Genomic DNA, 24147 nt, shown 5'->3' on the forward strand with positions numbered 1-24147 from the left:
TGTCTAAGGTTAAGTTGAAATGAACTGAACAACATAAGCCACGGCAGCTCCCAGTGGTTGAACTTTTTGCTGGCCATATTCCAAGGACAGCATCATGGAAAGTCAAAGATATTAATTAATACATCTTACATCTCAGGCTAGTTCATTCTTATTAGCCTGGCATAGAGAGATTTGAAACAATCTCTCTACCTTGACAACAGCCTAGAGATTTGTTGGATTAAATTCTGCTAATCCACAATCCTAAAAGCTTTGAGGAGGATAAACTGTTGAAGTAGTTTAGGTCATTGATTAATAACATAAATAATAACAAGTTCTGGTTAGTCTATTCAATTTTTAAGTTTGAAGCTACAAGGGAAAAATGTTTTTAGAAATTTTCTACAGGAGTGAGAAACTGAAATATATACATACATATATATATATGTATATTTTCCTATTTGGTAATGTTCTTTTATAGATCAAAAAGCAGGGTCAAAGAGCAGATACTAAACATTTTAAGCTTTGTGGGCCACCTACTGTTGCATATTCTTCTCTACTTTTGTTTTATAATCATTTAAACAGCCCCTTACCAAAGGGGCTGTTAAAATAAGGTTGAAGGCTACATTTGGCCCATGGGCTATGGTTTGTTGACTCTTGATCTTACAAAATCTGTGTTATTATCTTAGAATCAAAAATATATAAGTAATTTCATTTCTTATAAGAATTACCGATATTCAGAAATTTGGAAGTTGAAAGAAAAATGAAGCATTCTGAGAAAAAAATAATGATTTTTTATAGGTAATAATAAAAAGGGAGAAGGGAATTCAACACTCTAGATGTTTACTGAGGGGCAAGGACTGGGCTAGTCACTTGAACACAGATATCTCATTTTAAGCCTTGTGAATTATTAAGATCTCCTTCTGTGTAATCATAGTAGGGACTTCCAAAATATTCTGGGTGGGATAATTTTCTTCCCCAATTTTTTCACTTTTTCTTCCCCTAGGTCTTTACATCAATAGTTGTGATAAAGTCTTAGTTCCATGTCAGACTTATCTAAGCCTTCTGGGGAGTAGAAGTAATCCAGTATCTCTGGGTCTAGTTCAGACCTCCTAGAGACTGTACTTGTGGAAGCAAACTTCAGAGATACCAACTGGGCCAGTCTACGTCTGAGTATATGTTGTTTGCCTGGAAATTAAGTCAGCATTGTACACCAAGTTGAATCCCTTTTGTTAACTGACAGTGAGATGAGTCTAGTTAATCAAAGTATATAAACTGATCTAAAATTAATAATATGTTATGACCATTTTTAATGATTGTGTGTATGCATCCATGCTCATTTTCTGAGAATCCCAAAATTATTTTTCCTAAAAGACCTTTTAGGGAAGAGTAATATGAAACCACAGGTGTCAAGTCTTTACACAGTTGCACCTTTTTATTTCTGAAGATTTCCCCACTTACATTAATATTTTTACTCTAAATTGGGGGAGGGTAGTAAATTATTTGGCTGCTGACATCTAGATGCTTGCTAATAAAAGTGTGGCCTGCACAGGCCAGCAATATCAGCATCACTGAGAGTTTGTTAAAAGGGCAGAATCTCAGTCCTTGCTCCAGATCTACTGAATCAAAATCTGTATTTTAACAAATTCTCTGTGTGGATCACAAGAACATTCAAGTTTGAAAAGCACTGTCCTAGACCACTAACGAGAGTGTGGGATCCAATCTTCCAATTTTTCTGTCTCTCCTAATAATTTCTTATCCTGTAGCTTCTGATCCTATCCCTGATAACTTTTGATTTTCACTTTTTCTGAACTTGCTCTGCTAGATATCATGGTTTATCTGCTGCCTGATACAGACATGGTCCTGCCCATTTTTTCTTTTTACTCCATAGTAGAAGACAGCAGAACTCACACCCAAGAGGACCGAGGGTAAAGAGAAGGCAGCAGACCTATTTCCATATATGCTTTTGTATCTATAGGAAATAGTTGTTTCCAAAGCCACACCAGGCATGGCATTCAGGACATTCTTTGCCCACAAGACACCACCAATCATATGCATAAAGAGAGAAGGATTTGGGCTTCCCTGGTGGCGCGGTGGTTGAGAGTCCGCCTGCCGATGCAGGGGACACGGGTTCATGCCCCGGTCTGGGAAGATCCCACATGCTGTGGAGCGGCTGGGCCCGTGAGCCATGGCCGCTGAGCCTGCACGTCCGGAGCCGTGCTCTGCAACGGGAGAGGCCACAGCAGTGAGAGGCCCACGTACCGCAAAAACAAAAACAAAAAAAAAAAGGGGGGGATTTGATATTTTTTCTTTTTGCACCAGTTCATATCCTGTCTACTTGCTGAGTCCTAATGCTCCACTTTCTTGAGGTGTTTCCCAACTATTCTAGTCCCCATTGCTGTTGTTATCATTATTATTGTCATTCCTTGTTCGAGTTGAACACTTAATTTTTATTCTTATAGCGTTTTCTAATTGTTTCACATGTGTTCCAACTGGAATTTAAACTTCTTGAAGTTAAGGGTTGTATATTATTTTTACTTGAATGCTAAACCTAGCACAGAGTTGTAGATTTACGTAGTAAGTACTGATATAAAAGATTGTTGATTTATACCAGTCAGCTCCTATGTCTTTAATATTATGTGTAAGGACTACATATTCTCAAAGGACAGTTCTCAGGGAGATGGTCAGAATTCCATCAGGAAACCGTATTTTTTGTCCCTCCAAAATAGGGAGGTAGAATTACAAAGAAATGTGTCAGGGTAAGGTGGGAGCTATGTGTATAAAAATGTGTATCTATTCAAGTTCTTTCTGTGTACGTCTTCAACCTCTCTCTATTGGCTCCTTCCCTTTTGCTTATATCTTCTGTCTTTAAGGACCCTTGCTTTGCCTTTTCCTTAAGCCACTTTAGCTCGCCTTTTTCTTCTGGTACCAAAGCATTTAGAAGAATAGTCCATATTTATTATTCCTTTCTTTCCCTTCTGTTGACTCCTCAATTCTTTATAGTTTGAGTTCCCTACCTGCCTCTTTGCTAAAACCACCTTCACATAGGAGTTTGGTGACCACTTCATTCTTAAAATTTCCCTCACTTAAGACCCAAGTCTCCTCCATCTAGAATTACTTAACCTAGGTCTTTGCTGGCTCTTCTTCCTCCTATCTCATGAAAATGAAGAGAAGAATATTTTGACAATTGCATACTCTAGGAATTCATTCTCATTTGAGATGAACAGTTTATTGCTTATAGTATTTAAACTCTTGCTCCTTTAGATCTTCTACTATATTTGAAAAATAATTTTTATATTTATTAATCAGATATACACACTATTTAATTGTTCATGATATTTGGAAATGTGTCTAGAGTCAGGTACTCTGTTGTATAGAAAATATCCTCTGTTGCACATTTACTGGTTCTAACATTTCTGTACTTTTTTTTTTAACCAGGTTGCCCCAGATCATGTAGTTCCAGCTCCAGAAGAGTGCTATGTGTATAGTCCATTGGGTTCTGCTTATAAACTTCAAAGTTACACTGAAGGATACGGTAAAAACACCAGTTTAGTAACCATGTGAGTAAAACTACTTTTTGGAGCATAACAAACTTTTTGTAAACAAAAATTATTGATTATTTTAATTTTTTGTCTTAATTAAAATGTTTGAAGAGTCAAACGTCATATTTTTACTGCTATTACTCTGCTTTCAGTTTTATGATTTGGAATACCATGATGGGAACATCTATACTGAGTATTCCTTGGGGCATAAAACAGGTAATATAATTTTCAGCACACTTTTTGCCAGAATTTTTTTTCTCTTTGTATTTTAAGTTTTACAATAGAGGTTTTAATAAATCTACATAAAATTTATTAAAGAAAATAGATGATTATATTTATTTATTTTAATTTTATTTATTTATTTTTTTGGCTGAGTTGGGTCTTCGTTGCCGCACACGGGCTTTCTTTAGTTGCGGCGAGTGGAGGCTACTCTTCGCTGTGGTGCGCGGGCTTCTCATTTGTGGTGGCTTCTCTTGTGGAGCACAGGCTCTAGGCGCACAGACTTCAGTAGTGGCAGCACACGGGCTTCAGTAGTTGTGGCACGTGTGCTCAGTAGTTGTGGCTTATGGGCTCTAGAGTGCAGGCTCAGTAGCTGTGGCGCACGGGCTTAGTTGCTCCACAGCATGTGGGATCTTCCTGGACCAGGGATGGAACCCGTGTCCCCTGCATTGGCAGGCAGATTCTCAACCACTGCGCCACCAGGGAGGTCCCTAGATGATTATATTTAATTTTACATTAGTTGTCTGGTTTTTAATCATAATTGTTTAGGGTAACAATATGGTTATATATGAATTTATTCTAAAATGATGATATATGTTGTTCTGTATTTTTATTTTTTTAAACAGGCTGGGTTTACTACTGGAATGTGTGTCATCATGCTGATGGGCCTTTTAACACTTTATTGCTGCTACAGAGTGGTGAAATCACGAGCTATCATATGTAAGAACTTGCCACTGTAAAAACAGATGAGTGATATGGGTACTAAGAATTTATGTTGAGGTAGATCACTAATGTGTACATTTCAGAAATGTGTTAACTATTTTCTGCCTAAAGATTTACTTCTCTAATTCATAGCATTTGACTGAACTGATATGTTAATGAATGTAGTGGCCACCTTTGAAATTCTGAGAGTCTAGTTCTTTGCAGAGTGCATTTACTTTGGTGCTAATTTCCTCATAAGAATCATTTTAAAAGTTGTATTTTAAAAATAAGGTGTTTGCTAGAACTAAATTGAGAATTCTGTGATTCTTATCAGTTTATGGTGACTTGTTTTGACCTATCCCTACCAAAAGATCTAAATGTTGGAATCTCCTAAAAGTAGAAATTGTAAGTATGAAAATGTGAGCAATGTGTCCTTTGTAATGAATTCTCAAAGTTGTACCAACGCGTTACCTCCACTCATTTCCATAATTTAGATCAGGGAAATACCTTTTTAGGTTGTTTTAGTTTAGGACCTAAATAGACATACATTATTTCATTGAATCTTAGCAAGTACGAATCAACAGACCAGGCTTTGCCTCCTGTTTTATTCTGTCTCTACTAAGCAATGGTCCATTTTCTCTTAATTGTATTATTTAGTCATATCCCTTTCCCATTTATCCACAAGTCCCTTGGTGCTCTTATAGATATGCTAAATTCTTTATATGAGGTAGACAGTTAGCCCTTTACCTGTTATTTTTTGTTAATTTCTTTCCTATGCAATATTTGAATGGCTTTTGTATTGTATTAGTTTGTTTATATCTGCCTATCTTTTCCACTGTAATTTCTATTTCTTCAGTGATAGAAAAGGATAACCTTTCAGGTGCTATTTTTACATTGTCATCTAAATTTTCTGTTATTTAATTTTTAAATTAACTCAATTGTCTCAAATTTTTTTAAATTGAAGTATAGTTGATGTACAATATTATATAAGTTACAGGTGTACAATATAGTGATTCACAATTTTTTAAATTTATATTCCATTTATAGTTATTATAAAATATTGGCCATATTCCTCATGTTACACAATATATCCTTATAGCTTATTTTATACATAATATATAGTTTGTACCTCTTATTCCTCTACTGCTCTATTGCCCTTCCCCACTTCCCTCATTATCTGAAATTTAAATTGGCATGTGGTGTGAAGTGTGACTCAAAACTTTCCTCTATGTTATTATTAAGTATGCCAAATATTGGATAATGTCTTCTGTCCCTTATTGATGATTTCTTCTAGCCTTGGTTTATCACTTGCTTTTATTAATTATAAAATTTTATGATACTATAATCTACTTCTCAGATTACCTGTACTATTTCATTCACCTACATTTCTTTTTATGTATTTGTTCTATAATTTTTTGTTTTGTTTTTGTTTTTTTTAATTGAAGTATAGTTGATTTACAATGTTGTGTTAATTTCTGCTGTATATAATGTTTTAATTACTGTTATTTCATAACATGGTCTAATACCTGGTGGTGGAATACCCATAATCTTTTGCTAAATGTTTTGATTTAATTTGGAGAGCACAAATTATGAATATGGAATATATGATTAACATCTAATTTTATTCTTTCCCTTTTATATTTTATCTAGCATCAGTGGATACCACTACCTGGGAATATCCAGATGTCTGCAGATATTATTTTGGCTCCTTTGGGCAGTGGTCAAGTCTCCTTTGCTCCTTGGTGTCTCTCATTGGAGCAATGATAGTGTATTGGGTGCTTATGTCTAATTTTCTTTTTAATACTGGAAAGTTTATTTTTAGTAAGTATCCATATCATATGCTTTAACACAGTTACTTTCAGATACGATAACTACTATAATGTTTTCGTTTCAACCTTAAATTCTGGCCTTGGGATTAATAAAGTAAAAAGTAATATTTGTAATTCTAGAAGATATGCTTGATTCAGTTTGTTTTCTATGGTTATGATCTCAAATATAATGTGTATGTTAATTTCCAAAAATTAATTTTTGAATAAATAATATTCCTTCAAATTCTCTAATTAACATAAAATATTTCCAAGTTCTAACATGTTTTAAGCATTGCTCAATTTTTATCACAAAATTTTAGTGTAACAGAAAAACTTATGAAGTTCCTTGGTGTTTGTTGCTAAAGAATTCAATGTGTAGAGTCTTGAAGAAACAAATTTCAGTCATGTATTTTCAAAATATTAGGATCTAAAATTAGGAAACAATAGAATAGTGGAATTTATGTGGGAAATATATTATTAAATAAGCCCTATATATTTAAAATCTAGATTTACATGAAAACCAAATTTCAAAATAAGTTCTAAAAGAACTACAACAGCTAATTTTCCTAAGAGCTTTTGAGAGGCAGGTGAGTGAGGGAGATAAATTCTATTTTTATTTTAAACTATAAAATTAGCATTTTAATTAATTTTTTTATTAACAATCATTTTTATTGTATGAGAAATTATGAAATGTTTCAAACTACCAAGGAAATGCAGAGGGTAATAGAAATACCATTGTACCCACCAAATGAGTTTTCATGTCTTAACATTTTGCCATATTTACATTAGTTCTCTATTCTTACAGACCTATAAATGTAGCCCCAGGTGTACTCCTTCTCAATCTCATTTTCCTTCTTCCCTAATTTTGGTACAAAATAGTGGTACCTACATGTTTTTGTTATCTTACTATATAAATATATAAGCAACATACCGTATTATTTTGCATGTTTTTAATCTGTATAAATGCTATTGCAACTTGCTTTTTTCTGTAATCATCTTCAATAATACATTGTTCTAGTTCAATTTAACTGTTTTATTCCATAATATGAATGTACCGTGACTTCTTTATCCATTCTCTTGCTATTTAATTTGTTTTCAGTTATGTACTTTCCTGTTACAGACAAGATTTTGTTAAACATCATTGTTTGTCTCCTTGTGTATATGTGGGAGAGTTTCTTCAAACTATGTACCTATAAGACAAATTGCTGGAACTTAGAATATTCACATTTTCAACTTCACTAGAAATTACGGGATTGTTCTTTATCATTCTTATACCAGTTATACTCCTGCCAACAGTTTATGAAACTTCCCCTTGTTCCACATCCTCATCCTCACTTGATATTATCAGACTTAAATTTTGCCAGTGGGGATATGGTTTAATTTGCATTTCTCCTCATAAGGAATGATCCCAGACACCTTTGTTTGTTTGTTTGTTTTTGTGGCCTCTCCCATCGCGGAGCACAGGCTCCGGAGGCGCAGGCTCAGCGGCCATGGCTCACGGGCCCAGCCGCTCCGCGGCATGTGGGATCTTCCCGGGCCGGGTCATGAACCCGTGTCTCCTGCATCGGCAGGTGGACTGTCAACCACTGCGCCACCAGGGAAGCCCCCAGACATCTTTTCTTAATTGGACATTATATAGCTTGTTATATCCTTTGCCCATTTTCCTTTTGGATTGTTGGTCTTTTTCTTATTTATTTATAGGAACTCTTTGTAAAGTTTGGATACTAATATTTATTCATTAATGTATGCAAATATCTTCCAGTTAGTGACTTATCTTCACTTTGTCTATGGTGGCTCTGTGGTTTGGAAGTTTTTCTTTTACTTTAAAATTACTCAGTCTTTTTCATTATGGTCCACAACTCTTCCACATACATTTTAGAATCAACTTGTCAAATTCCACAAAAAATTCCAATCAGAATTTGATTGAAATTGTATTGAATTTATCAGTCAGTGTACCTTAATGTATCAACCACTACCATAATTGATGTCATTAGGGTACTGACTTTAGAATTTGATTGGCATTGCATTGGATTTATAAATGTGGACAGAATAATATCATTAGGATACTGAGTCTTACTGTCCATGATCACGGCATGGAATAGTTCTCCATTTATTTAGGTTTTTTTAAATATCTTTTAAATTTTTATTGATAAAGGTCTTACATATCTTATTTTTAGACTTATTTTATTCTCAAGACCCTAAAATATTTTTTCTTTGGTAAAGCAGTTTTAGTTTAATATTCAAATACACATACTTTTTATTATAGAAAATTTCAAACATGTACAAATTAAATGGAACATAAGGAACCTTCATGTTCCCCTCACCTGTTTTCTTTCCTTCTTAAAAAAAATTGTTTGTTTATTTATTTATGGCTGCATTGGATCTTTTTTTAACATTTTTATTGGAGTATAATTGCTTTACAATGGTATGTTAGTTTCTGCTGTATAACAAAGTGAATCAGCTATACATGTACATATACCCCCATATCTCCTCCCTCTTGCATCTCCCTCCCACCCTCTCTATCCCATCCCTCTAGGTGGTCACAAAGCACCAAACTGATCTCCCTAAGCTATGTGTCTGCTTCCCACTAGCTGTCTGTTTTACACTTAGTAGTGTATATAAGTCCATGCCAGTCTCTCACTTCGTCCCAGCTTACCCTTCCCCCTCCCTATGTCCTCAAGTCCATTCTCTACACCTGCGTCTTTATTCCTGTCCTGCCCCTAGGTTCTACATAACGATTTTTTTTTGTTTTTAGATTCCATGTATATGTGTTAGCATACGGTATTTATTTTTCTCTTTCTGACTTACTTCACTCGTATAACAGACTCTAGATCCATCCACCTCACTACAAATAACTCAATTTCGTTTCTTTTTATGGCTGAGTAATACTCCATTGTATATATGTGCCACATCTTCTATATCCATTCAACTGTCAGTGGACACTTAGGTTGCTTCCATATCTTGGCCATTGTAAATAGACCTGCAGTGAACATTGTGGTACATGACTCTTTTTGAATTACGGTTTTCTCAGGGTATATACCCAGTAGTGGGATTCTGGGTTGTATGGTAGTTCTATTTTTAGTTTTTTAAGGAACCTCCATACTGTTCTCCATAGTGGCTGTACCAATTCACATTCCCACCAACAGTGCAAGAAGGTTCCCCTTTCTCCACCCCCTCTCCAGCATTTATTGTTTGTAGATTTTTTGATGATGGCCATTCTGACTGGTGTGAGGTAGTATCCCACTGTAGTTTTGATGTGCAGTTCTCTAATGATTAGTGATGTTGAGCATGCTTTCATGTGTTTGTTGGAAATCTGCATATCTTCTTTGGAGAAATGTCTCTTTAGGTCTTCTGCCCATTTTTGGATTGGGTTGTTTGATTTTTTGATATTGAGCTGCTTGTAAATTTTGGAGATTAATCCTTTGTCACTTGCTTCATTTGCAAATATTTTCTCCTATTATGAGGGTTGTCTCTTCATCTTGTTTATGGTTTCCTTTGCTCTGCAAAAGCTTTTAAGTTTCATTAGGTCCAATTTGTTTATTTTTGTTTTTATTTCCATTTCTCTAGGAGGTGGGTCTAAAGGATCTTGCTGTGATATATGTCAAAGAGTGTTCTGCCTATGTTTCCTTCTAAGAGATTTATAGTGTCTGGCCTTACATTTAGGTCTTTAATCCATTTTGAATTTATTTTTAGGTATAGTGTTAGGGAGTGTTCTAATTTCATTCTTTTACATGTAGCTGTCTGGTTTTCCCAGCACCACTTATTGAAGAGGCTGTCTTTTCTCCATTGTATACTGTTGCCTCCTTTATGAAAGATAAGGTGACCATATGTGCATGGGTTTATCTCTGGGCTTTCTGTCCTGTTCCATTGATCTGTATTTCTGTTTTTGTGCCAGTACCATACTACCTTGATTACTGTAGCTTTGTAGTATAGTCTGAAGTCAGGCAGCCTGATTCCTCCAGCTCCGTTTTTTATTCTCAAGATTGCTTTGGCTATTTGGGGTCTTTTGTGTTTCCATACAAATTGTGAAATTTTTTGTTCTAGTTCTGTGAAAAATGCCATTGGTAATTTGATAGGTATTGCATTGAATCTGTAGATTGATTTGGGTAGTATAGTCATTTTCACAATGTTGATTCTTCCAATCCAAGAACATGGTATATCTCTCCATCTGTTTGTATCATCTTTAATTTCTTTCATCAGTGTCTTTTAGTTTTCTGCATATAGGTCTTTTGTCTCATTAGGTAGGTTTATTCCTAGGTATTTTATTCTTTTTGTTGCAATGGTAAATGGGAGTGTTTCCTTAATTTCTCTTTCAGATTTTTCATCATTAGTGTATAGGAATGCAAGAGATTTCTGTGCATTAATTTTGTATCCTGCAACTTTACCAAATTCATTGATTAGCTCTAGCAGTTTTCTGGTGGCATCTTTAGGATTCTATATGTATAGTATCATGTCATCTGCAAACAGTGACAGTTTTACTTCTTCTTTTCCGATTTGTATTCCTTTTATTTCTTTTTCTTCTCTGATTATCATGGCTAGGACATCCAAAACTATGTTGAATAATAGTGGTGAGAGTGGGCAACCTTGTCTTGTTCCTGATCTTAGAGGAAATGGTTTCAGTTTTTCACCATTGAGGATGATGTTTGCTGTGGGTTTGTCGTATATGGCCTTTATTATGTTGAGGTAGGTTCCCTTTATGCCCACTTTCTGGAGTGTTTTTATCATAAATGGGTGTTGAATTTTGTCAGAAGCTTTTTCTGCATGTATGAGATGATCATATGGTTTTTATTCTTCAATTTGTTAATATGGTGTATCACATTGATTAATTTGCATATACTAAAGAATCCTTCCATCCCTGGGATAAATCCCACTTGATCATGGTGTGTGATCCTTTTAATGTGTTGTTGGATTCTGTTTGCTAGCATTTTGTTGAGGATTTTTGCATCTATATTCATCAGTGATATTGGTCTGTAATTTTCTTTTTTTGTAGTATCTCTGTCTGCTTTTGGTATCAGAGTGATGGTGGCCTCGTAGAGTGAGTTTGGGAGTGTTCCTTCCTCTGCAATTTTTTGGACGAGTTTGAGAAGGATGGGTGTTAGCTCTTCTCTAAATGTTTGATAGAATTCATCTGTGAAGCCATATGGTCCTGGAGTTTTGTTTGTTGCAGTTTTTTTTTTTACATCTTTATTGTGGTATAATTGCTTTACAGTGGTGTGTTAGTTTCTGCTTTATAACAAAGTGAATCAGTTATACATATACATGTGTTCCCATATCTCTTCCCTCTTATTGCAAGATTTTTAATCACAGTTCCAATTTCATTACTTGTGCTTGGTCTGTTCATGTTTCTATTTCTTCCTGGTTCAGTCTTGGAAGGTTATACTTTTCTAAGAATTTGTCCATTTCTTCCAGGTTGTCCATTTTATTGGCATGGAGTTGTTTGTAGTAGTCTCTTATGATGCTTTGTATTTCTGTGGTGTATGTTGTAACTTCTCCGTTTTCATTTCTAGTTTTATTGATTTGAGTCCTCTCCCTCTTTCTTTTTTTTTTCCCTCTTTTTCTTGATGAATCTGGCTAAAGGTTTATCAATTTTGTTTATCTTCTCAAAGAACCAGCTTTTAGTTTTATTTATCTTTGCTATTGTTTTCTTTGTTTCTATTTCATTTGTTTCTGCTCTGATCTTTATGATTTCTTCTACTGATTTTGGATTTTGTTTGTTCTTCTTTCTCTGGTTCTTTTAGGTGTAAGGTTAGATTGTTTATTTGAGATTTTTGTTGCTTCTTGAGGTAGGATTATAGTGCTATAAACTTCCCTCTTAGAACTGCTTTTGCTGTATCCCATAGGTTTTTGGGCCATCGTGTTTTCATTGTCATTTGTCTCTAGGTATTTTTTGATTTTCTCTTTGGTTTCTTTAGTGATCTCTTGGTTTTTTAGTAACATATTGGTTAGCCTCCATGTGTTTGTGTTTTTTCTTTTTAATTTATTTACTTTATTTATTTTTGGCAGCATTAGGTCTTTGTTGCTGTGTGCAGGCTTCCTCTAGTTCCGGAGAGCAGGGACTACTCTTCATTGCGGTGCACAGGCTTCTTATTGTGGTGGCTTCTCTTGTCGCATAGCACGTGCTCTAGAGCGCAGACTCAGTAGTTGTGGCACAGAGGCTCAGTAGTTGTGGCTCATGGGCTCTAGAGCACAGGCTCAGTAGTTGTGGCTCACAGGTTAGTTGCTCCGCGGCATGTGGAATCTTCCCAGACCAGGGCTTGAACCCGTGTCTCCTGCATTGCCAGACGGATTGTTAACCACTGCACCACCAGGGACGTCCTGTTTGTGTTTTTTACGTTTTTTTTCCCTGTAATTTATTTCTAATCTCACAACGTTGTGGTCGGAAAAGATGCTTGATGTGATTTCAATTTTCTTAAATTTACTGAGGCTTGATCTGTGACCCAAGATGTGATCTATCCTGGAGAGTGTTCTGTGTGCACTTGAGAACAAAGTGTAATCTGCCGTTTTCGGATGGAATGTATTATAAATGTCAATTAAATCTATGTGGCCTACTGTGTCATTTAAAGCTTGTGTTTCCTTATTAATTTTCTGTCTGGATGATCTGTCCATTAGTGTAACTGAGGTGTTAAAGTCCCGCGCTATGATTGTGTTGCTGTCGATTTCATCTTTTATAGCTGTTAGCATTTGCCTTATGTATTGAGGTCCTCCTCTGTTGGTTGCATATATATTTATAATTGTTATATCTTCTTCTTGGATTGATCCCTTGATCATTATGTAGTGTCCTTCCTTGTCTCTTGTAACATTCTTTATTTTATTTTATTTTTTTTTGCGGTATGCGGGCCTCTCACTGTTGTGGCCTCTCCCATTGCGGAGCACAGGCTCCGGATGTGCAGGCTCAGCGGCCATGGCTCATGGGCCTAGCCGCTCCACGGCATGTGGGATTTTCCTGGACCGGGTCACGAACCCGTGTCCCCTGCATTGGCAGGCGGACTCTCAACCACTGCTCCACCAGGGAAGCCCAACATTCTTTATTTTAAAGTCTATTTTTTCTAATATGAGTATTGCTACTCCAGCTTTCTTTTGATTTCCATTTGCATGGAATATCTTTTTGCATCCCCCCACTTTCAGTCTGTATGTGTCCCTAGGTCTGAAGTGGGTCTCTTGTAGATACCATATATATGGGTCTTGTTTTTTTATCCATTCACCGAGCCTGTGTTTTTGGTTGGAGCATTTAATCCAGTCACATTTAAAGTAATTATCAAATATGTATGTTCCTATTACCATTTTCTCGATTGTTTTGGGTTTGTTTTTGTAGGTCCCTGTCTTGTCTTGTGTTTCCCACTTAGAGAAGTTCCTTTAGCATTTGTTGGAGAGTTGATTTTGTGGTGCTGAATTAGCTTCTGCTTGTCTGTAAAGCTTTTGATTTCTCTGTCAATCTGAATGAGATCCTTGCTGGGTAGAGTAATCTTGGTTGTAGGTTCTTCCCTTTCATCACTTTAAATACAACGTGCCACTCCATTCTAGCTGGTAGAGTTTCTACTCAGAAATCAGTTGTTAATGTTATGGGAGTTCCCTTGTATGTTATTTGTCATTTTTCCCTAGTTGCTTTTAATAATTTTTCTTGGTCTTTAATTTTTGTCAATTTGATTACTATGTGTCTTGGCGTGTTTCTCCTTGGGGTTATCCTGTCTGGGACTCTCTGAACTTCCTGGACTTGGGGGCTATTTCCTTTCCCATGTTAGGGAAGTTTTCGACTGTAATCTCTTCAAATATTTTATCGGGTCCTTTCTCTCTTTCTTCTTCTTCTGGGACCCCTATAATATGAATGTTATTGCGTTTAATGTTGTCCAGAGATTTCTTAGGCTGTCTTCATTTCTTTTCATTATTTTTTCTTTATTCTCTTCTGCAGCAGTGAATTCCACCATTCTCTCTTCCAGGTCACTTATCCATTCTTCTGCCTCAGTTATTCTGATATTGATTCCTTCTAGTTTATTTTTAATTTCAATTATTGTATTGTTCATCTCTGTTTGTTCTTTAATTCTTCTAGGTGTTTGTTCTTCAGTTCTTCTAGGTCTTTGTTGCACATTTCTTGCATCTTCTCAATCTTTGCCTCCATTCTTTTTCCAAGCTCCTGCATCATCTTCACTATCACTATTCTGAATTCTTTTTCTGGAAGGTTGCCTATCTCCATTTCATTTAGTTGTTTTTCTGAGGGTTTTTCTTGTTCCTTCATCTGGTACATAGTCCTCTGCCTTTTTGTTTGTCTATCTTTCTGTGAATGGGGTTTTCCTTCCACAGGCTGCAGATTTGTAGTTTTTCTTGCTTCTCGTGATATAGTTTTTAATTATAAAAAATTCAGATTATTTTTTGCTGTTATAATAAAAGAACCTAATTTTTTAATATTTATCTTGAATCTAGTCAATGTGTTGAACTCTTATTGCTTATAATTTTGTAGATTCACTTTCGATTTTCTATTTAGGTAGTTATGTCATCCATGAATAGTGAAAAGTTCTTCCTCTCTAGTTATTATTTTTTGAATGATTCATATCTATATGCATACATTTATATTTAATATGTACATACATACATATATACACACAGGCACATGCACACACATGTATATATGTTTACTTATATACACATATAGATATATTTATCTTTTTTTAAACTGTAAAGTTGCATGGATGCAGTGCTGGTAGACATCCTTATATTGTTCCTGAGCAAATCTTTCTAATGTTTCACCATTACATATTGCATTAGTTGTAGGATCAAAGGGTTGTATCCTTTAGTAATTCAGAGATGTTCTAGCCTATTGTTTTCTTAAGCATTTTTATTAATGTGTGCTGGATTTTATTAAATATTTAATCTACATCTCTTGAAATGATTGTAAAGCTTTTCTCCTTTAAATTGTTAATATGGATAATTAAGTGAATACATTTTATAATATTTAAATCATACTTATATTCTGGGACAAACTTAAATTAGTTTGTAAGTCATGATGTATATTTTAAATTTTCTTACTGGATTCAGTTTACTTTTGAGAGGAGTAGGAGTAATGTTTTATTTAGAACTTTTGTGTCTCTTCATAAGAGATAGTGGCGTAGATTTTTTCTTTCTCATACTGTCCTCATTGAGCCTTGATGTATTAGGGCTGCTGTAACAAATTACCATAAACTGTTTGGCTTTAAACAAGAGAAATTTGTTCTCTCCCACAGTCCTGGAAACTAGAAGTCCAAAATCAAAATATCTGTAGGGCTCTCTGCTCCCTCTGAAGCCTTTAGGGAAGAAGCCTTTCTTGCCTCTTTCTAGTTTCTGATGATCGACTGCTGGCAGTCTTTGGTATTCCTTGAGTTGTAGGTGTATCACTCCAATTTCGGCTTCTGCCTTCACATGGCCATCTCCCCTCAGTGTCTCTGTGTCCAAAATTTCCTGCTCTTACTAAAGACACCAGTCACTAAATTTAGGGCCTATCCTAATCCAGTATAACCTAATGTTAACTTGATTATCTCTACATAGAGTCTGTTTTCAAGTATGGTCACATTCTAAGTTTCCTGATGGACATGGATTTGGGGAGAATACTGTTCAGCCCAGTATACTTGGTATCAAGGTTTTACTAGCGTTATGTAAGTCTTTGGCACCAGGAATTCCTTAAAGATTCATAACTTCTGATCTTAAATCACTAATAAGCCCTGGAGATAACTGTAAAAACCTAGAGCACTAGACTACTTCTTTCATTCTGTCTTGAGAGGTGTACAATGGAGATGAATAATTCACATATTTAACTTACTTTACAATGGAGATGAATAATTCTTATATTTAACTTACTTTTATATAACTTACAATATAATTCACATATTTAACGTACAATGGAGATGAATAATTCACATATTTAACTTACTCCAGCATTTTTTACCATCCTATTTTTAAGTTTTACATTACTTTTATTAATGCTTACTAAAGTTATAAAAGGTTAACATCAAACAGAATAAAGTAAATTCCCTCAGGCAAGTAAAAACATATTCTTTACCCATTCTCTCATTCACTGTAGAATGACATGAATGCTCAGGTATCTGCAATAGCTTTTTGTTTTGCTACTTCTTTTAGTATTACTTAATGGTGCTTGTGAGCAATAATTACTATATAGCCTTCAGTTTATAATAGCACGTCCTATACTTTGTAAAAACTTTAAGTGATTTTCCAGATAAACTCAGCTGTTATGAGTACTTGGCTTTACCTCTTTTGCAGACTTTAGAACTTTAATATGTAAGATGTAACTATACTTATATAAATTAGTGTCCGTATAGGTAAAAAAATTGTGCACACTGTCTTTATTCCAGGGCTTTTAACTAAATTCAGCCTTGTGAGTAGTTTTTTAAAAAAATCTTCAGTCATGTAAAACACAGTGGGACTGTGACACCAATGACATTGTTCCTGTAAGTAGAGAAAGCTGAAGAAGGTAAAGCTATGTTAACAGTGAAGTAGCCTTTGTTCAGTGTACTAGGTAATATTACCACACAGTAGATCTTAAAAGATTTTTATAGGTAAAAGACTTTAGAGGGTGATTGATTTAGCATCTTTCATTCAGTATTAAACTATATTTTCCCCTTAATTTTTAGACTTTATTCATCACATTAATGACACAGATGCTATACTGAGCACCAACGATAGCAACCCTGGTAAGTAGTTTGGAATTGAAAGTTTGGCTTGTTTATTTATTCATCACCTTGCTTCAGAAATGATTTAATGTAGAGCCTATAACTTTATTTTAGGTAAATGAACAGCATAAAATGATTATGTTAAGTTAAGTAAGCCACTGTTAAATTGTTGGCAGTCAGTATGTTCAAAAAAAAAAAACTACAAAATTTTGTGTTAATGTGAGCTAAACAATATTTAGTTTATATTATTCAATTCACAGTTATAGCTCACATCTATAGTATCCATATTTGCCTATGATCAATACACATTTTGAAGAACCTATATCACTGCTAATTGTTTTGGAAGTCTAGAACCATAGTTCTCAGTTTGTTAACTTAGTTTTAGACATTTATTGTTTTAGTTAGTAGTATTTAATATATACAAATCTGTGGCCTAAATTTCCTAATAATGAACCAAGGTTAGTAAATACAGAAAAATAAAGATTTGTCCAAAAAAACCCTTAATTTCTTAGAAAAGTTTCTTTTAATTAATTTATTAAAAATAAACGTTTGTGGCCTATGGGTTTATCCAATATGGCAGTCATAGGAAAAGTGAATAGAAAAGCTAACATAACCTGGTTAACAGTGTAACTAACATCACCTAAAGCTTTTATGTGTTTAAGTTTCAGAGATACTGAATTCATAGCATTTTGATGGAGGTACACATTGATCACTAAGAGGACAATTCATTCAATGCATATTTATTAAGCCTATTACCTGTGAGGAGCTGTTCTAGGCTCTGGGATATAATGGACAGACAAGAGTTTCTCCTCTCATAAAGCGTACATTCCCATGTTTTCTATTCAGTGTCTTGTTTTACCCCTTGATTAAACTGATTAACCTGTCATTTATTAACACTAGAAAATGAGTGAAGTATCAGCTTTTATTTCTGTGAACACACACATACACACTTTTCAATAATTATACTAAAGTATTTTAGTATAATTTAAACATATATCTCTTGCACCCTGTTCCTTACCTCAGAATTTTCAAAAGACCAAGTAACATACTTGTCTTAAAAGAGAAATTCATTTTACTATAGCTATTCTGAAATCAATTGATAAAACTAGTTTATTAATATCTAATAGGATTTCTTCACTAGAGTTCATTGTTGAGTTCATAAATATCACAATTACAGTGATAATTTGGAGAGCACCATCAGCAAAGTCAGTTTAGTTTGCATAGTGATATGTTGATAGTAGCACTTCTTGATTCTTTGGTTTATTTTGAACAGTGTATTAAATAGAGTGTGAAACAATCTGTCTCAGTTAATATTAAAAATTACAGCTCACATTTATTGGATACTTACTGTGTGCAGGCATTGTTCTAAATATTTTACAGCAACTCCATAAGGTAGATCTTTTCTCTCATTTTCTGTGCAGAAACGAAGGTACAGAGAAGTTAGTGACTTGCCCAAGTTTACATAACTATTAAGTGACAGAGTCGAGATTCTTTATTCAGTCAATATACTTCCATAGCCTGTGCTCTTTACCACTGTAATTATTAGTACAGTTATTAGCACAAAAATTCAAATTAATTTACTTCTCTCCAGAGCATAGAAGAAAAATGTGCATGTTAAAGTGCTAAGAAAAAAGGTGAAAGAAAGTTGTTTGGCTTTGTGGTATGTGAAATGACGGATAGAGAATAAAATTGTTTGTCAGCATTTTTCACTAGCATTAAACATTCTTTACAAAGAGCTGATTATTAGAAAAAGTACTATTATGAAACTAGAAACACAGTGAGGATGATTTGTATTCTCTCTGCTAACATAAGATCAGCGTTAGGAAAAATATGTTTTACTCGCTTCCCAGTTCTCTGCATATCATCTGGGCTCTTAAGCTGCTACAAGGTGTGATAAACGTCCAGGACAGTTACTCTGGATTGCTGGAATTCAAGATTCTTAAGCTATAAGCAATAATTAGATTTTGGCAATACCATGGCAGATGTTTTGATGGTGTCCACTTTTTATTCCAAACCCAGAGATTTTGTTTATTGTTAGAAGAAACCTGTTCTTTGTCTTTTGTGTAGGTTATTAGCACAGTGAACAATCACCTGTATGATATTTCTTATATTATTATATAAATAGGATCAAATATCATCCAACCCAGTATTTTCTCTCTAGCAATTGGACCAAAGGATATTTGGTAGGATAATTTTATAATTTCCAGTAGAAATTAAGGCTATACCTCAAAATTTTCTAATGTTCTCCTACCTTTAATTATTTATAGGTAAAAGGTTTCTAATATAACTATATATAAAATAGATAACAAGGACCTACTGTATAGCACAGGGAACTGTATTCAATATCTTGTAATAACCTATTATGGAAAAGAATCTGAAAAAGAATATATAAATATGTAAATAACTGAATCACATTGTTGTGTACCTGAAACTAACACAACACTGTAAATCAACTATACTTCAATAAAAATAAATAATAAAAATAAAAAAGGTTCCTAATATATCTAAATATAACCCTCTATTTTTTTCTAGAAAGAAGAAACTTAGCATTCATGGTAAAAATTGAGGTTGGCAGAACAAGTGTCAGTCTTGGGATAGTCATTTTCTGTTCTTTGTTGCCTTCTCTAATCTGTTGCTTCCCTATTGCAGTGATTTGTCCAAGTGCCATGAGTGGTAACCATCCTGACAATGGCTCTATGATTTTCTACACCAATGACTCGGGACTCCAGCAGTTTGAAAAGTGGTGGAATAAGTCCAAGACAGTGCCCTTTTACCTCGTGGGGCTCCTCCTGCCACTGCTTAATTTCAAATCTCCTTCATTTTTTTCAAAATTTAATATCCTAGGTAAGCCAAGGCACTGTGTTATAGAGCCTCTGTGTAGTACAATACATGTTGGATTCCGTGGAAATATGGTCTGACTGGGGAAATATCAATACTTACCTTCCAGGCCTGTTCATCTATGTTTAATTTATTCATGCATATGTTACCCTGCTTTTTGGTTTTCTTTATGGAGTTTGGAAGAGAGAAAAATATAGGTGGGCTCTTCCCTGGCAATCCAGTGGTTAAGACTTCACCTTGCAGTGCAGGGGGAGCAGGTTCAACCCCTGGTGGGGGAGCTAAGATCCTACATGCCTCGCAGCCAAAAAACCAAAACATAAAACAGAAGCAGTACTGTAACAAATTCAATAAAGACTTTAAAAATGGTCCATATCAAAAAAATATTAAAAAAAAAAGAAAAATATAGATGACCATTTCAAGTCCAAGTCCCTTTTCAAGATGAGTTGCTGGGTGCATTAAAAAAAAAAAAAAAGGACTTACCTGGTGGCACAGTGGATAAGACTCTGTGCTCCCAGTGCAGGGGGCCTGGGTTTGATCCCTGGTCAGAGAACTAGATCCCATATGCATGCTGCAACTGAGAGTTTGCATGCCACAACTAAGGAGCCCTCAAGCTGCAGCTAAGGAGCCCAACTCCCACAGCTAAGACCCGGTTCAACCAAATTAAAAAAAAGAAAAAAAAGAATGAGTTGCTGGGGTTTCCATTCTATCCTTACTGAACAACTATTCCTCATTTCCTCTAAGAGAACAGCTAGAGGAAGTAGACTAAGATTTTAGCAGGAGAGATCCAAAGTGGTTATTTTAGGAATTTCTCAATTCTAAGGGTTGGAAATATTAGAACTTACTAAGGGAGGTTATGGAATATTTTTTTCCTACAGTATCTATTTAAGAGTGTAGCACAAAATTATCGCTTGACTTTCAACCTGGGATATTGTTCTCTAGCTGAAGCTCCTTAGGTTTATTCTGCTTCTGCTCTCTTCCTCTGTGCTTTTTCTTTCTTAGAACACTGTTGCCTCCTTAAAGGAACAGACTTATTTTTGTGAGACCTGTTTTAGAAAAGGAACCCCTATGAAAGCTCAGATCTGGTTAACTAAAGACAAGGATATCATTCATAAAGAATTGATAACCTAAATAGATAATAGGATTTCACCTCCTCCCTATAGTTCTGACCTCTTGGTAGGCGGCCTAGAGTATGAAATAATTAGATTACTCATCACATCAAGGAGGTGGCTTTGGGTTTTCAGAAGACCAAAGGAGGAGGTAAGGATATTTCTCTATACCTCTGCCTCACAACAGGATTCACTGTAAGACTGACTATCACAGACACACACAGAAAATGAAGAGTTGTGGTTATATAAGCTTTAGCCTCTTGTATTCATCCTTTCTGAATCAGCTAACCTCCAAACCCACAGTAGAGCTTATATAGCTCATTTGTGGTTTCCTGATTTGCTTGCCGACCTTCCCGTGGAACAGATCTTTAAAAGTTAGCATGTAAACTTATAGAAGAATTTGCTCAGTTGGGCAAAACAATCACTAGGCTTCTAACCAGGTTGATTATTCTCTACCTCCCTAAGGATATGTTTCTTTTGCACTTTTTCTTGGTACTTTCCCTTTTAAAACTACATATAGCTTCTTTAGAAAAATTAGAGTCTAATTCCTCTAGAAACCTTTCTGGATTTCTTGACTCTACTCCATAATGACTGGACTTAACTCCTTAAATGCTCTAACATCTAGACTACTAAAAAATCCTGAAATTCTGAATGCCCACTTTACCCTGCATAAAGTGGACATTTACTTTACACAGTGAATGGAATCTGGAATCTTTCCATCTAGCAGGTAGTACTGCTCAATCAAAACTTCATCTAGGGCTTCCCTGGTGGCGCAGTGGTTGAGAGTCTGCCTGCCGATGCAGGGGCACGGGTTCGTGCCCTGGCCCGGGAAGATCCCACATGCCGCAGAGCAACTGGGCCCGTGAGCCATGGCCGCTGAGCCTGCGCGTCCGGAGCCTGTGCTCCACAACGGGAGAGGCCACAGCAGTGAGAGGCCCACATACCGCAAAAAAAAAAAAAAAAGTATCAGAAAATAGAAAATGGAAAAATATTAGAGAAAAAAAAAAAAGAAAAAAAAACTTCATCTAGATAGTAGATCAGACTGTTCATGGATTATGTGGCTTATTGCCTTTCTCAAATAAGTTTATGATCCACATTGACTACTTTTCTTTCTTTACTTTCTTTCTTATACTAAATATTTTGACAGACTTTTCCAACTTATTGACTGTCTCTCATACTTTTTTTAAGTTAATTTTACTCGTTCCTTTTCATTTTTAAAGTTTTTATTTATTTCTTTTTTTTTTGGCCACGCCACACAGCTTGCGCGATCTTGAAGTTCCCCGACCAGCAATTGAACCTGCGCTCTCAGCAGTGAAAGCGAGAAGTCCTAACCACTGGACCGCCAGGGAATTCCCCTCTAATAGTTTCAATACAAAGAATAAGAGTCAGTTTCAGGTTGTTTTTTCTCTCCTATGTAACCTTACAATTTTATAATGGACTCTGCATGTATCTTCCACTAAACTCAGCTCGTAAGTTCTTCTTAGGCCTACTACATAGTTTTTTGCTTTGTTTTTTGATATCTCACATAGCTTGTTTCTGTTCTTTAGATCTTACCTGGGTTTTAGTGAGTATAAGCAACACAGGTAATAATTTTCTAAACTACGCTGAGAATGTAGAAACAAAACTTGATTTTGAAATAGTCTGTAAAACAAAGTTGATAAACGGTTTCTGAATTTTTCCTTACAGGCACAGTGTCCGTTCTCTACTTGATTTTTCTTGTCACCTTGAAGGCTATTCGCTTGGGATTTCATGTGGAGTTTCATTGGTTTACACCAACAGAATTTTTTGTCCCAGGTGAGCTATTTGTCGCAAGTAAAGAATTAATAAATTATAATAATGTGATCTTCAGTTAACTATTGTTACTATAAAACATGTATTGGTAGATTTTATGATGAACACTTTTATTAATGCTGTTAAGCTAAAAACAGGAGTACAGTTGAAATTACTGTGGTTTTCTTGCAGTTAGGGATAACCAGTACCCTTTGTCATTTCTACTTGGGAGTTAAAGTCACAATGCAATTGAAAAATCAAGAACTCATTCTCTAGACTGTCTCTGAGGAAACATACCCCTAGAATTTCAGAGACTTAGAACATAGTCAGTGATAAATATATGTGGATAATACTGGTAATTAACATCCTTGTTCCCCTTATGGGTTTTTTTCTTTTAGTATTGCTGTTTTTCAGGCTAATTAGGATGGTGATTATTAAGTGTTCTTTCCCACCTTTTTTTTTCCCCCATGGCTATAACTTGGCAATTTCTTAAGTTTCACCCAAATTTAGAGGATGTTGGACATGATAGAAGCACCATGAAGCAATGAATGGATAATGCTAAATGAGGAGACAGACTAGAAAATGGAAGTAACTATTACACTCGTATCTTAAAAACGAATAATAAGGGGAAAGTAGTACAAAATTCTGTTGTTGGTTTAGAAAGACTGCTTTCTTTCCAATCTTCAACTGTTGATTCTGGCAGTCTAGAATTCAAATCTCTATTCAGTTTCTGGTGTTAGTCTCTAAAACCTGCAAATATAGTTGTCTACCACCCTTTTGTTTCTTTTGTTACAACATTCCTGAGTTTTCCAGGTGTGCTGAGTTGGTGGTCATTGGAAGATGTTATTTATGTTATCACGGTTACTTGTTTTCAGATCATCTGGCTGCATCAGCTTTGATTTTTTAAAATTTCTATTAGAAGCCCACAAAGACTAAAAAGTCAGTGTAAATTCAGGATAAAGGAAGTAGTAGGGCTTGCAAGGCATCTTCTCTCACAGATTGTATTTAAAATTGGACAGTGATGAGAATGGCAACTTTAAGCTAGTTCTTCCATTGATTAATAAAAATAGTCTAGGATATTATGTTCTAAAAGTAGATCCATATTGACTTATATTGAGACTTAGTGATAAACATTTCTGCTAATGATAGGACATTAGAGATAAATATGGGAGAAATGGAGAGTATAAATTGTTATTTAAAAGATAGAAAAGGGAATATACCTAAATAGATATCAAGCCATTTATTTCACTTTACTTCATTTCTAAGTGATATGAGGGGAGAATCATGAGGACTAAAAGAGGTTCATGTAAATACTTGTGGTCCTGAAATTATTGTAATTGAAGAATTTCTAAAGAAAGAAAATGTCATAAATCTTTTTCAGTAAAGGCTAATTAAAAATCAGAGAATTGGAGGGTGTGAATCTTTACCGTCCTGATGAAGAATTCTCATAAACTTCTAGTTCTAATTGAATCTTTATGTACTCTTGTTTCTAAAAAGTTATTTTTCAGTTCGGTAAATCCCATCACCCTCTTCCCAG

General features: G+C 35.0%; 1 protein-coding gene across 3 annotated transcripts in view; it reads left to right on the plus strand.

Moving 5' to 3' along the window:
* The window catches only part of SLC38A9 (solute carrier family 38 member 9), a gene marked incomplete at both ends in the record, with an annotated part of 73182 nt that overhangs the window by 22147 nt on the left and 26888 nt on the right, over nucleotides 1-24147 (plus strand). Inside the window, 7 exons of one of the 3 annotated variants that reach the window (XM_079702383.1) lie at nucleotides 3412-3533; nucleotides 3668-3731; nucleotides 4361-4454; nucleotides 6087-6257; nucleotides 16858-16917; nucleotides 19546-19740; nucleotides 22527-22634. In XM_079702383.1, coding sequence (XP_079558509.1) covers nucleotides 3412-3533; nucleotides 3668-3731; nucleotides 4361-4454; nucleotides 6087-6257; nucleotides 16858-16917; nucleotides 19546-19740; nucleotides 22527-22634 — 814 coding nt within the window. The remainder of the gene's footprint in view (nucleotides 1-3411; nucleotides 3534-3667; nucleotides 3732-4360; nucleotides 4455-6086; nucleotides 6258-16857; nucleotides 16918-19545; nucleotides 19741-22526; nucleotides 22635-24147) is intronic. The other 2 variants (XM_079702382.1, XM_079702384.1) reach the window with 2 other exon arrangements.

Source organism: Hyperoodon ampullatus (genome assembly GCF_949752795.1).
Source record: "Hyperoodon ampullatus genome assembly, chromosome: 4".
In the NCBI taxonomy this organism is placed as follows: Eukaryota; Metazoa; Chordata; class Mammalia; order Artiodactyla; family Ziphiidae; genus Hyperoodon; species Hyperoodon ampullatus.